The sequence below is a fragment of the Medicago sativa genome, chromosome 2 (assembly GCF_051527215.1).
Source record: "Medicago sativa cultivar Bolivia chromosome 2, Bolivia_mono, whole genome shotgun sequence".
NCBI classification, from domain to species: Eukaryota; Viridiplantae; Streptophyta; class Magnoliopsida; order Fabales; family Fabaceae; genus Medicago; species Medicago sativa.
The window spans coordinates 80,799,955-80,814,717 of record NC_140750.1 but is presented as its reverse complement, the minus strand read 5'-3'; the positions used below and the strand labels follow the sequence as shown (position 1 = coordinate 80,814,717).

At 33.0% G+C, this 14,763-nt stretch overlaps 2 protein-coding genes across 3 annotated transcripts; one reads left to right on the top strand and one right to left on the bottom strand.

The window, feature by feature from the left end:
• The first annotated feature begins 250 nt into the window (after positions 1 to 250).
• Positions 251 to 5,510, top strand: LOC146951341 (ATP binding microtubule motor family protein). Of its 2 annotated transcripts, XM_085747307.1 has the most exons (12): positions 251 to 604; positions 715 to 936; positions 1,488 to 1,667; positions 1,944 to 2,045; positions 2,238 to 2,315; positions 2,410 to 2,491; positions 2,955 to 3,114; positions 3,189 to 3,491; positions 3,726 to 3,944; positions 4,066 to 4,411; positions 4,494 to 4,559; positions 5,001 to 5,510. In XM_085747307.1, the coding sequence occupies exons 1-12, from the start codon at positions 437 to 439 to the stop codon at positions 5,178 to 5,180; spliced, it is 2,106 nt and encodes a 701-aa protein (XP_085603433.1). In that variant the 5' UTR covers positions 251 to 436; the 3' UTR covers positions 5,181 to 5,510. The 2 variants fall into 2 exon arrangements, with proteins under 2 accessions (XP_085603433.1, XP_085603434.1); XM_085747308.1 differs by lacking the exon at positions 2,238 to 2,315.
• Positions 5,511 to 6,919: 1,409 nt separating this feature from the next.
• LOC146951340 (uncharacterized) lies at positions 6,920 to 8,109 on the bottom strand. Its single transcript, XM_085747310.1, has one exon. It carries the CDS (start codon positions 7,736 to 7,738, stop codon positions 7,118 to 7,120), a length of 621 nt encoding a protein of 206 aa, XP_085603436.1. The 5' UTR covers positions 7,739 to 8,109; the 3' UTR covers positions 6,920 to 7,117.
• Between the last annotated feature and the right edge of the window lie 6,654 nt (positions 8,110 to 14,763).

Genomic DNA, 14,763 nt, shown 5'->3' with positions numbered 1-14,763 from the left:
AAGACCCGGAAACAACAGGATTCCGCCACGTGGATCAAGATAATAAGATCTTACATTCAAAAAAAAGTCATAGAAATTTTGAATGTGAAGCCAAGCGCGCAACGATAATTCGTAATAGACAATAGTGGTCCCCACCCATGTGACAAACGGGACAAACTTCAAAAAACAACGGGTCCTACTCTACTACACCGGCCCTGACTAAACGTCGTCGTTTTGCCCTTAAAGCTCACTCTTCTCGCACGTGCCAGTCACAAAAAAACACTTGATTCAAAAAAAATTCAAAATCTTGTTTTGTTTTCCTTCATTCATTTCATTCTCCAAACTCAAAGCATAAAACTTCACTGTTATTCTTCTTATTCCTATATCTTCATTTTCACATTTTTCTAACTTCTTCAGTTTCTAGAAACTTCCGATCTGATTGAAGTTGAAGTAAAAGATGAACGGCGGTGGAAGACAGGGACTTAGATCTGGCGGTGGTGCTACCGGCGTTCATCACCAACGGCAATACTCCGAGAATTTCCTCGACGGCGCTACCACCGGTAACCGTTGGCTTCAATCCGCCGGACTTCAACATCTTCAATCCTCCGCTGCAAATCCTCTTCAGGTTCGTTTCTTCAATTTTCCCATTCTCGATTTTCAAGACGATCTTGTGAAGTTAATGATCATTTTGATTTGATTTGATCTAATGAGATTGTGATTGTGTAATGCGAGTAGGATTATAACTTGTACGGCGGTGGTGGAGCACAGGGAGGGAGAATGTATAGGAATGTTCAGAGAAGCTTTAATGGCGGAGGAAGTGATTATTATATGGAGCCTTCATCGCCTCCTGATGCTTACCGTGCTTCTACGTTGAAGATGAACAGTGATGATTCGGCTGGTGATTTTAGTCCTGGATTGTTGGATCTGCATTCGTTTGATACTGAGCTTCTTCCTGAGGTTGTTGTTGTTGATGATATGATATGATATTTGATTTAATTGACCGTACTGTACTTTTGAATTTGGATTTATATTGAATGTAGTTATACTTGGATATGTTCATTGTTCGTAATATGTGAAGTTTGAATTGATTTTTAGACCAAATTTTGACGTTGAACTGTTTATTTGTTTTTATATAGGCTTAAGAGTACTTATTCAATGTAGATGTTATAGCTGATTTTTTTTTTAATAACTTATAAGCTCTGTAGCACTGAGACCTATGATCAAATGTGTGTGTGCGACATTGACACATGTGATTACGTTTACTCAATTCATTTTCTTTAATTATTACTGGTGTTGACGGGTTAGTGTTGTGTCTGGCGTCCGTGTTTGTGTTGGTGCTTCATAGCATATAAGAATTGCATTATGAAGTTGGTTATGTAGATACATAAAATCTTAGGTTGATGTGCTATCAGTTTGGAGGATTGATCCCTCATTTTCTCTTTAGAAGAGGATAATTATGATTAGGTAGTTTGAATTTGGTTATAATTTGTTTATCTCTATGGTGATAGATTCCGGTCTCCAATGCATATGAGTCCAACTCCTTGTTGTATCGTGGTAGAAGCTTTGATGACACTGAGCCTTACATGATGAGCAAACAGACTGCCAAAGCTCGTGCTCCTGACAACGCATTGAAAACTTTACCTGCAGATAAAGAGAAGTCCAGTTCTGTGGCAAAGATTAAAGTTGTGGTATGTTCTCTTGCATATGTCAATTTATCACACATGTTTCTTTTTTAGTTGTTTTGTTAAATTTCATTTGAAATGTTTTTGCTGACTGTTAGCTGGTAAATTTGAAACGTTTTTCTTCAAGACTGCTTTGGCATAACACTGAGATTTGTACTCATAGAGCTGGATTTAAAATTCATTGAATGATCTGAAATTGAAAATGAAATATTGTCCAGTTCTGATTTATGAAGAGCATTTAAAATTATGATTGGATGATATTTGTGTGTCTCTTTTATGCAGGTTCGTAAGAGACCATTGAATAAGAAGGAATTAGCAAAGAATGAGGAAGACATTATAGATACCCATTCCAATTCTTTAACAGTGCACGAAACTAAACTGAAGGTGAGTTTGATTATCTGTAGTTTTATGTTAGAGATTAAATAAGCTTTCAATTTAGATTGTAATTGACCTAGGTGATAATATTTTACCTACTAACCTCCTCATGTGTAATTTCATATGAAAAGGTTTATGGCATGATAATCTTAGATCTAGATGTTTTATATTTGAAGATTTTAAAATCTGTATGCCTTACAGGTCGACTTAACTCAGTACTTAGAGAAGCATGAATTTGTTTTTGATGCTGTCTTGAATGAAGAGGTTACAAATGATGAGGTAACTATAATGTGGTTCAATATTTCAGTTCAGCATATATGATATAACTTTTTTGATACTAGTGTAACTATTTATATAACTTTTTTGTTTTTAGGTCTATCGTGAAACAGTGGAACCCATAGTTCCAATCATCTTTGAACGCACTAAGGCAACTTGCTTTGCTTACGGGCAAACAGGTGATTGCATCCCTCTAATATTTGATTTGATTGCTGCTATATTACAGCCTTCCTGGGGATAATCCGATTTTATGTCTATTTTAATATTTATTAAGTGATGCTTCCACTTGAAATCATATATCTTTTGGATTTTTCCAATATTTCTTTTCAGTGTACAAAGTGTAGGCCATTACTCATGAGGCTATAAAATGTTTAAACTTGCTGACTTTGACATACAATTTATCACTTAGGTTATAATTTTTTTAATTTAGTTTGAGTATTGTGAATTTTTGTATTTTTATAGATATTCCTAAATCAATGCTTGCATTTTGTTATATATGGAAGATAAATTCTTGAGACTTTGTAGATAAATCTAGATTCTCACTACCAAAAAAAGATAAATCTAGATTCTCAGGTATACCAACTGGACTTTGACATTTTGTACAATGAGCAAACTTCTAAACACCTTCATTTGCTTTTCTAGGAAGTGGAAAAACATTTACAATGAAGCCACTGCCGCTTAAAGCATCAAGGGACATCCTAAGATTGATGCATCATACTTACCGGAACCAAGGATTTCAATTGTTTGTTAGTTTCTTTGAAATATATGGTGGGAAGCTCTATGATCTCCTTAATGAAAGAAAGTAAGTCAAATTCTCTCTTATTTGCTCCTTTTGTCTCTGTTCTGGAGGTTAAATTAAAAGTTGTATTGTTCCAGAAAGCTTTGCATGAGGGAAGACGGTAAGCAGCAAGTTTGCATTGTTGGTTTGCAAGAGTACCAAGTAGCAGATGTGGAGAATATCAAAGACCTGATTGAGAGAGGAAGTGCCACAAGAAGTACAGGAACAACAGGTGCAAATGAGGAATCTTCACGGTCTCATGCAATACTTCAACTTGCAATCAAGAGGTCAGTTGATGGCAATGCATCCAAACCTCCCCGACTTGTAGGCAAGCTCTCCTTCATTGATCTTGCTGGAAGTGAACGTGGAGCTGATACCACTGACAATGACAAACAGACAAGGTATGATTTAGCTTGAATGGATAATGGTGGATTCATGTTGTTACCTTTCTAAAATAAAAATCTTAGGAAAATTAGATTGAATTAAGCTCCAATTTTTGCCATATACGTTGTTTTCAATGTCAAAGATATATCAGATCTGGGATTCTATCAAGAATTATATGCATTGCACATGCATTTTGATACTAGTCTGATGATTGTTTTTAATTCATGGCTGTTTCCAATTATATAATGCAGAATAGAAGGGGCTGAAATCAATAAGAGCTTACTCGCCCTAAAGGAATGCATAAGAGCTCTGGATAATGACCAAGGACACATCCCTTTCAGGGGAAGTAAACTGACTGAAGTTTTGAGGGATTCCTTTGTTGGCAATTCCCGTACTGTTATGATATCATGCATATCACCTAGCTCTGGTTCGTGCGAGCACACTCTGAATACTTTAAGATATGCTGACAGGTAATGATGATTTTTTAAACGTTCTATACGCCTTCAATTACCAACACCACACCTCACACACAGATATAATATAGCAACTGACATGATAAATTTCATTGTTACAAACTGAATGAAAATCCAGGGTGAAAAGCTTGTCAAAAGGGAACAACTCAAAGAAGGATGTTTTATCGTCGAATTTCAACCTTAAAGAATCAATTACGGTTCCCTTATCTTCAGTTACTGCACCGGTCTATGAGGATCACACAGCCGATGCATGGCATGATGAAAATGAAGGGGATGATTTTAGCCCCCCTGAAGAGTACTATGAGCAGGTGAAACCACCATTGAAGAAAAATGTAAGGATGGAGTCATATGCGACGACAGATGACAAATCGAAGAAACCTAGTGGTTTAGTCAAATGGAAGGACCTCCCAAAAGCTGAACCTAAACCCGCTAATTCAGAGGATGATTTAAGTGCCCTCTTACAGGTGATTTGCTGGCTACTGAAATAATGATTATCGTATAAGAAACCTTGTGCTCGTTGTTGCCTAAAGTGTGTCATAATTTCAGGAAGAAGAGGATCTTGTAAATGCTCACCGGACACAAGTAGAGGAGACCATGAATATTGTTAGAGAGGTATTACAATGTCTCTATTATTATCTATCATTTCACGTGTCTTAACCATCTGAGTAATTAACTAGTTATGAAGTGGCTTCAATTTAGATAATAATCCCCCAAAACATTACGGCGTTTGTTTTTTAGTTTTATGATGGGAGTGATGTGTGTCAGCGATTCTTTTGATAAATACTAGTATAGCTTAAGCAAAAAGGCAAGTATTCAGCAGATATTAGCATCAAGCACATTGATATATTAACTAAACTTCAATTTGTTTATCCGTTTTTTTTTTTAATTTGTCCATGGTTTTAGCATTCATTTCTTCTAGGAAAACGAAACAAGTCGTCCTAGAACAGATAAATGAATTTGTGAACACTAACCCCTTGTCACTGCATCCTTCCAAAGAATGGTTTGAAGTCCATTATTTTTCCAATTCATATTTTATCTGCACTTGACATGCAGGAGATGAACCTCTTGGTTGAAGCAGATCAACCAGGGAATCAGCTAGACGATTACGTAACAAGACTAAATACCATTCTTTCTCAGAAGGCTGCTGGTATTATGCAATTGCAGAACCGTTTAGCTCATTTTCAGAAACGTTTAAAGGAGCATAATGTCTTGGTTTCATCTTCTGGCTACTAGCATCATTTAAAAAGGACTCCTAGTGAGAAAGTCTTATTTTAGATGGGTGAAATCATGCATTTCTGTGATTGAGTGACAGATTATGAGAGATCGGGAATATGTCGTGGCACTATTTCAAGTTGATTTACCATAATTTTATACCTTGGCAACAACTACTTCAGATTTGGGAAATTGGAGGATATGGGGTTTTCATTTATTTTTATCTTTACCCTGCTAAGAAGGTAGACATGTATTGGTTTTACGCGCTGCTGTTGTTGGATAGATAATGTATAAAGCTCTCAATTGATGTTTGATTGATCAATGGAATACCTAATACCTATATTTTTCTGATCGATTAGTGCACTAATTACTTGTTCTGTTGTTGGTGATGAATCTACTTGTTTTAGAAATAAATCTTATATCAGTATGATTCATAATTTTCTTTATAAGGATTGAAATTTTCAATCTAATTGAATTCATGTAGTCTCCAAATTATGCTTCATTTCAGCAGGAGGTAACATGAGATTTTTATCTTGGGCAAAATGTGTCAAAGCTTTACATTTACAAAAAGTGTATATTTAAGTAGGTATGAGCTGTTCTTTGTTTTGTACAGACAGTCATTTTCAATGAATGCATTTAAAATCTAAGTGGACGTTATTTTCAATTACAGAATTAGTCATGTCTAAGTACGGTTCATATGGTATGCCTGAAGAGAAAAAAAAAAGTACGGTTCATATGGTAGTTGTAGTACATTTTGTGTTGGAGCATGAGTTCCAACCTGAATTCTCCATTTTTCCACACTTGCATGTGAGATTTTTGTCAATGCTATTTGACATGACCAAACTTTATACCAATAAATCAACTTCAATTGAATTGAAGACCGTAAGTGATAGTTTGAACTTTTTTTAGTACACAATTGCAGTCAATTTTTTTCATCTAGATATACTGCACGAGTATAAGTGTTACAAGTTACAATACACTCCATTAAAAAAACATGGACAACCGTGCATAAAATTGTCCTCATTTTTTTCTTCTTCAGAAATGTGGACTCCATTCAGAAACAAATATGTATTAGTTTAGCAATTTATACTTGTTTTCTATGAAATTCTCAGTAGTGAAACATTTTAAACTCTGGTTATACTAGTGTCTTGATAAATGAGAAAAACATATGAAACAGGCATAAACTGGTTTTGTATCAGTTAACCGTTAAGAATCTCATGTGTGGTGAATGAGTTATGTAGTTAAAAGTCCAAATTTTAAATTATGGCAAGAGAGAAAATACTAAAGTAACAATTAACATATTAACATTTGTCATTAAAAAAACAGTGCCGTTAGTTGAAAGGACCAACATTTAAAGAGTTTTGAACCACATGCCCTACTGAAACAACAACCAATTAAGAAGGTGCCAGATAGGAGATTCATTAGATGTGAATTGTCTATTTCAAATATGCACACGACTTGAATGTTATTGGCATGTTTACTTCAATCAGGAATAATTCAAATTAAAATTGATGCCTTTGAACTTTATGCCCAGAATAAAGTTGAGATACTCTCCTGTATGTGTACGCATTGAATTAGTTATTTTTAATTGCCCTATGCGAAAAATTTAAGATCTTTTAATTAGTTATGAATTACTTAAGACTTCATTTCATTTGTGTTCTCTCACCTTCTTATCAAATAGCTAAACAAGATTTGAAAATTCTTATCAAGGGTCTATGAGAATTGAAAAAGAAGCCATAGACTCAAATAAGGCTTTCAAGTTGGAAAAATTCTAAGCAATTCATTATAGATGAATGACATTATAAACTCAATTCATGCATAAAGTTTAATATAGCTGAAATTCAAACCAGGCAAACTCAAACCCTTCAACTAGTTGAAGTAAAATAGAAGTCACACAAAAAAAATGGTGAAAGTAAAACAGATTTCATATACACCACAAGAATTAAGATTTATATTATCTACAACCTGATTGATCCAAATCTTCCCTTTGACTTAGAGCGTTTGATGCTGACAGAGGATTGTGAAACAGACAATTCTGAGTGCATGTCAGTGAAAAACTTGTCCACAATATCTAAATAAATAGGACTCTTGAGACGAGAATAATAGTGAAGTGCTTCTTCTATGTCAAGTACTTGTTCAACATCACCTGAATCATTCATCTCTAATTCCTTCATCTTCAATGCCAATTCATTAACACCTTCATTCTTCTTATTCCCTTTGTCTTTTTTCTCTCTCTCTCCATTTTCAGTAAGGTTTTTTTGTGGACTTTGTTTCACAAAACTCACATGTTTGTTTTCAATACTTGCAGCATCTTCCATTGTTTGTTCTCTCGACACGTTCATACTAATTTCACCATTCCTGTTTATTCTATTGAGATCAGACTGAAGAATATCGTAAAACTCATTGTAGAATTGATCACTTGTATATGTTCTTGCACTATTGCTACTTCTACCTAAGAATGGATTGAAGGAAAGAGATCTAGGTAGTTTTTGGTACCCTCCAAAGATGAAACATTTGAAGTTTTTGAGTGTTTTTTTAAGTAAAAATTTGGTTTTGCAAATGGTTTTTCTTAGAAGCATTTGTGGTTCTGGTCTTATGTGATGATTGAAGAGAGGTTTTCTTGTGTATTCTCCAATTTTGTCCTCACTTAGACTTGTATATAAAGAGATGTTAACTATTCCTAAGGTTACCAAAAGAAAAATCAATTGTCCTATAAAGGGTTGTGTTGTATTTTCTTTGTCTATGTTTCAAATCTAGCTTTTAGTCCACAACAACATCCCATGCTCTTTGTCATTTTCAATCCTTTTCTCTTTCTCTTTTTTCCCCTTTGTATATATGATAAGATAATAATTTTGATGTACGATGTAAGTTTTTTTACACCATAACACAATCACAAACTATCTATCATTTGTATAAATTTTAAGATAGATATGAAAAAAGTAAAAAATAAATAAAAAATTAATACCTCAAATAGGTGAAGTTTGAAAATAGCCCTTATAAAGGGTTAAAATATGAAGAACCTAAAATTATAAGGGTGAAATCTTTGTTCATTTTTTTTCACGGTAGCTATTTTCAAACATCGCTCAAATTGCATGGTTGTTAAAGATATTACCAAAAAAGAAACATGTGATCAAAAGGTCATGATTAATCCACGGTGTAATTTTTTGTTTGTTTGTTAGTATACAGGAAAATAAATCCATATGATAATCAGAGAGCCATTTTAGGGTCTCATTGAAGAGATTTTCCCCTTAATTCTTATGGTTTTTCCTCTTTGAGTTAAAGATAATTAAAGAAAAAACTATATAAGTTTGGTGACTTTAGTATCTTAATTTATCACTATTCATATGTTTTTTTTGACTAGGTGCTGTTTAAAGTGCAGTGGCATTGATTAAGATGCAAAGCTAAAGTAAAGGTAGTGGGTAGCAAAAAAAAAAATCAAAACAATAACGTGTGTACTATAACACCTTGCTAGCCAAATTTGAAACCTGAGGACCCCTAAATCAAATAATCCTAGATTAATTCCTTCTGGTCAATCTATAAGTAAATTTTATTTTATCATCATGAGTTACTAAAAATTCACCATGTCATTGAGAAAATTTTATTGTACTATTGTCTTGGTCACATACCAAACAAGGTTAGGTTGGTGCATATATGATCTTAATTGTCATATGTATGTCCTTAGCTAGCCCTAGGCCTTATTGTGATGAAATTAATCTTTCTTTATTTGTAATAAGGAAGACATGCATGCATGGTCCCCAATCTATATATAGTCTGGTTGGCAATTGAGAAAAGAGAAGTGAGAATTAATTAGGAAGATAATGTAGGGTGCATTCCATTTCCAGTAATGTTAGGTCACTATCGGACAGTACCCAGTTTTTAAGTCTTTCACCCACCACTGTCCCAATTATAAGGCTAAATGTGCAAGAGATGATAATGATAAGTAATTGTTTCTTTCTATTGAACTCTAGCAACTGACATAACTGTAGAAACATGAACACGGGTTGTATGTGATAAAATTGCTTCTTTCCTTGCAAACATTTTGTTGGTCCGGTCAAGATAATCTTAAATCTCACTTTTTTTAGGTAAATCTTAAATCACACTTTTAAAATTTAGCTCATAATAAATCTCACTTTTTTTTAGGTAAATCTTTAATCTCACTTTTAAAATTTAGCTCATAAGATGATACATTTAAACACATATATACATCCGACAATCCCAATTTTTTGATATTGTATAAGACTTCAACAAGACAAATCGAAGTGGTTCTAATTGGAGGGCCACAATAACCTTTTATTTTGTTACTAATTACTTCCTTGAATTCGATAGGTTTTGGGTTTGAGCCCACTAGTGTATTTGAAGGGAGGTAGATAATTAGATTTATACGTATTTTTTTTTTTAAGTTGAAGGTCTTTTCTATCTTAAATTGGGTTTCATCCCTTCATCTTATATGAATATCACTTTTCAGTGAAAAAAATCATTCAAAATGAATGTTAACTAAACTTTTTGGTGTTACATTGATTCTTTTTTTCCCCCTCAATTTTGTCCTCTAATAATCATTGAGTACACTACTTCAAAAGTATCACACTAAACAGAAAGTCAGATATATTTGATCCAAATCAAATACATATGATTTTTTGCTTATATAGTATTATTCAAGAGTAATGATATTTTCACATCCATTTGATGACAACTTTGTTGACAACCTTGTTTTTCTCACTTCTTATTGGTCAAAAACAATGGAGAGAGAAAAAGGAAGAGAGAGGATAGCAATATCATGTGAGTATGAGAGATAAAGTTGTCCAAAAGTTGTCAAAAAATGGTTGTCAAAATATCATTTCTCATTATTCAATCAGTGTTTTGTACTCAATTTTCATTTATGGTGGTGTGAAATACTGATAAGTGTCATAAAAGTGTTAATTTCATGTTATATTTTAAGCACTTTTTGTTGCTTGTTTTGCAAGTTATTGAAGGAAAAGCCGAGAAATTAGCGTTAAATGCCTTATTACGCTTTATATATCTTATTCTATCCTTTTATGCAGGAATTTACCCCAAGACACCGAGCAAAGACCAAAAATAATGAAAAAGTGCAAATTAGCAAAAGCTGGTTTTGAAGAATTCGCTATTAGCGTGTTCCACGCTATTAGCGAAATTGGTCCAGAGAGGTACGCCATTAGCGTACCTGGAGCGAAGCAGAAGCTGGGTTTGAAGAAATACGCTATTAGCGTATATTACGCTATTAGCGTAAAAGCTCCAGAGAATCACGCTATTAGCGTGATTTGGGCGAAGCAGGGCAAAAGGAGCAACGTGGCAGAATCTCATTGGCCACCATTTAGGCCGACCTACTTCGCTAATAGCGTATATTTAGCTATTAGCGTAGGTGTAAAAGCTCAGCCTTTTTAATTAGCATTCTTATCTCTCTTTTTAGATATTCCTTTTACACACTATTCCATTAGATATTATTTTAGATATTATGTTAGATATTATGTTAGATATTATTTTAGATATTTTGGGCTTGATATATTATATATATTAGTAGTTCATTAGGAGAACGGAGAGTCTGATAAAAATTAGTTAGTTTTTCATAGTTTTTCTTAAGCTTTTCACTTGTAATATCTAAGAGAGAAATAAGGTAGTTAATATAGAGTGAGAGTGATTTTGGAAGTTGGATCTTATTCCTTTGTTGAGACATCACTAGGAGAATGAATCCTTCCTTTTCAATCCATCCTTGCAAGGCTTCCATGATGATGTGTAGCTAAATACCCTTTGTTGGGATGAGAGGTACTTGATACTTGCTAACATGTAATCTTTTGATCTTGCAATATATGGTTCTAGCAATTTATATTCAATATAGTTGTTATTCTTGTTGTTAATGCTTTCGGACATTTAGTCAGGCTGGACACGGTCGATTAAGTGATCCGATCGACTTTGTTATCCTTGAAATGATTTGGTCACAACTGTTTGAAAGATATGTTAGAAATAACTATATCGTTTTATGACACGATCGATTATGTTATCTTTTGAATGATTTGATCATGAATGTTTAAGGGATACCTTAGAGTAATGATATCACTTTGGACACGAAGGATATTGTAGAGCTAGAATGACAATCTATCATAGGTTATATCACTCTTGACAAGTTTGTAGATCTTTGATAGTCACCTTTAATCAAGAACTTAATGCTTTTGGATATTTAATCAGGCTGGACACGGTCGGTTAAATGATCCAATCGACTTTGTTATCGTTTAAGGGATTTGGACACGAATGCTTAAACGATAATTGAATTGATTGTGATAATATTGGTTATATAGCTAGAATTCGTATGGATCATTAGGTTATGTGTGACGCTTGGTTAAGGAACTCTACTCCTAACAAGTTTCAATCCTTATTAATCTCATCTTTTTACTTTTGCAATTTAGTTACCATAGTTGTAAATTAAACAAACAATCACCCCCTTTTAACTTAGAATGATATTTGATGTTAATCTATCTGTGATGTCGCACTAATCCCTGTGGAGACGATACAAATACTTATCTTGTTTGATGCAAAAAACTACTTCATCAAATACATCAATTGTGAACAAGTTGGTTCTGTAAAATTGTAATTTTTATTTGAAAATATCATTATATTTCTTAATTTACGTGTAAAAATCTTAAAATATACTCATTTTAAAATGGATAGAATAACATTCTTTCTAGATAACTTCTCTATGGACCATTTATTTTGCTCAAAACCCCTTTAGTCTATCGTGGATGAATCAATTATTGATCAGACTATACTTACATCACGACAAATGTCCATGTTGCGAGAGCTCAAATTTTTAGAAAAACTAAGAGTTAATACAAAAAAGAAAACATCAAAACACTTCATAGGATAAATGTTCCTCTCTATAACTATACTCCCTCCGGTCACTATTATAAGCAAAACTTCACTTTTTAGGTACATTGAATAATTAATGTATCTAATCTTTATTCAATGTACCTAAAAAGTGAAGTTTGGCTTATAATAGTGACCGGAGGGAGTAACTGTTTTGAAGTCAAAGACATTTATTTGCGGGAACCATTTTTTGGCGCTAAATCGCACAAGGTTATCATCTATCCATTTTAGGGTTTTCTCTTTCTCATCCATCTTCGCACAAATTTCAAAGCTTTGCTCCGCTGTACAATGATCGGACGTTCCGTGCTCCGCTGATCACGGTTGTGGGTCCCACTGTTCTGGTCAGTTATTATTTCAATCTTTTTCTTCCCTTTTCTATGATGAACTTGATCTTCGTAGTATTTGAGTTTCAAAGCTCTATTTTTTATTTTTTATTTTAAAAAAAATCATATTTTTTGGCTTTTGTTAAATACCCATATGTGAATTTAGAGATTTAGTTTCTGTTGGGTGGATTTTTCAAAAATCTATGCTTTTTTAATGCTTATATGTGTGTTCTTATGCAAATAATAATTGTAACTTGGTTGATTTTGATGCTTTATTGTCAGGGGCGAATGGTAGTATAAGGGAGGGGTAGCCCTTGCTACCCCAAAAAAAAATATTTTTTTGAGTGAGTAGGTATATTTTTATATTTAGCTATCCCTAATAATATATATTTAGCTACCCCAAATTTTATTTTAAGTGAACTAATTTTTTTCTATCTTTATTTAACTTCCGGTTGAACTTCAAATTATTTAACAGTAAAATAATACAAAAGTGGGCACATACCCACAGTCCACCACACAATTATTATTAATAAAAAAACAAGGTAAAGTGGCTTTTTAACTCTTCAGATCACAACACAACACACAACACGGGATCCCCACGCAACACACACACGAGAGAGACAAACAAACAATCTGTGTGGTGCCATGGTGACCTAAAAGTAACAGGTTAACAATAAGCAACATTAATTAGATTCTCAATTCACCCAGGTTACCAGGTATGATCTCAATTCACTAATTAGATTCTCAATTCACCCAGGTTACCAGGTATGATCTCAATTCACATTTCACAATAATCTCATTTAGTTTGAAATCATTTTTTTATGTTTTGCTTTGGAATTTAGCGATAGCAACACAAACCGCTAAAATTTAGTTAGTTTTTATGGTTACTATGTTTCTATAGTTAGTTTTTTATAACTTTTTATGTTTTAGTTTAGCAAATTTATAAAAAAATTAGTTTTAGGTTAGGAAAAACAAATTTGGTTAAAACAATTTGTGTTATACTGTATAATTTTACTTCCGGTTCTTATGTTGTTTTTTTGTTGTTTTGATATTTGATTTAAACAACAAAAATTCTTATGTTGTTTTGATATATTCTTTAACAATTTTCAAAATATATCATCCAATTCAGGAGAAGTCGAACATTTTTGAGTCAATGTGATAACCACAATTTTGATTGATCTCTATTTAAGTCTCATTGTTGCTCATACATTCAAGAATAAATTTCAAATCATTGTTAAAAAAGGAACAAGCCACATTTCGACTAATCGCGGGTTAAGTCTCATTATAGTTCATCTGATATACAAGTAAGGTCAAACCATTGACAAAAAATAACTAACAACAGTTCAATCAAAAATGAGTTAAGTCACACAATAGTTAATCTGATTCAGAAGAAAGCTCAAACATTTGTCAGAAAGAGTAATGCTAAGAGCGCTCTCTTTTGAACACCCTCCTTAATACTCACTCTCTTATTGGTTTAAATCATTGTGAGTCTACACTTTGAAAATTGAACCCCACAAAGTGGTGGAACATACATTGATTTCATGCAATAAATAAATGAATGTTAACCACAAATCTAGTAATCGCGAAGGCTCGCTATAGTTCATCTAATTCATAAAAAAGGTTTAACCTATGTTATAAAATGATATGATCATATTTTAATTTGTAAATTACACTCCCCTACCTTGAAAGATGCTTGAATTACACTCCACTCTCCTCTATATGTTAAATATACACTCCCCCACCTCTTATACAAAACATATTAGAAAACATTTTACATTTAAAATGTATTGTTCTAAGTTATAAAATTAATAACAAAATATTTAAATTTAATCATCATTGACACTTAAATTACAAAGAAATTAATTATTTTTTCTTCTTAAATGGTATTTTTGAATTTGTAGATATTGTAAAAATATTTATTTATGTTAAAATAGATTAATGTGTACTGCATTTAATTATTGGTAAAACATGGTTTTAGTCCCTGCAAATATGCCTCGCTTTGGTTTTAGGCCCTGTAAAAAAAATTGTAGTTTTTGATCCCTGCAAAATATTTTGTTTTTGAAAATAGTCCCTGGAGGGACCTTTTTAAAAAATATTTTGTTTTTGAAAATAGTTCAGGGACTATTTTCAAAAACAAAATATTTTGCAGGGACCTTTTTAAAAAACAAAATATTTAGCAGGGACTTTTTCCTACATAATGGGTTCAGTCATCATGTGCCACGTATGCAAATCAGCACAAAAGTGGAGCTAGGGACTAAAACCAAAACGAGACATATTTGCAGGGACCAAAAACTACAAAAAAAAATTACAGGGACTAAAACCAAAACGAGACATATTTGCAGGGACTAAAAGCATATTTTAGCCTTTAATTATTAAGGGAGAATGTTGTAATTCAAGCATCTCATGGG

Excerpts from the sequence above, each read along its gene's own strand:
- LOC146951340 (XM_085747310.1), bottom strand. The coding sequence starts at position 7,738 with ATGCTTCTAAGAAAAACCATTTGCAAAACCAAATTTTTACTTAAAAAA.
- LOC146951341 (XM_085747307.1), top strand. The coding sequence starts at position 437 with ATGAACGGCGGTGGAAGACAGGGACTTAGATCTGGCGGTGGTGCTACC. Across the intron at positions 3,115-3,188 it reads GATCTCCTTAATGAAAGAAA|AAAGCTTTGCATGAGGGAAG; the intron begins GTAAGTCAAATT and ends GTATTGTTCCAG. Across the intron at positions 4,560-5,000 it reads CCATGAATATTGTTAGAGAG|GAGATGAACCTCTTGGTTGA; the intron begins GTATTACAATGT and ends CTTGACATGCAG.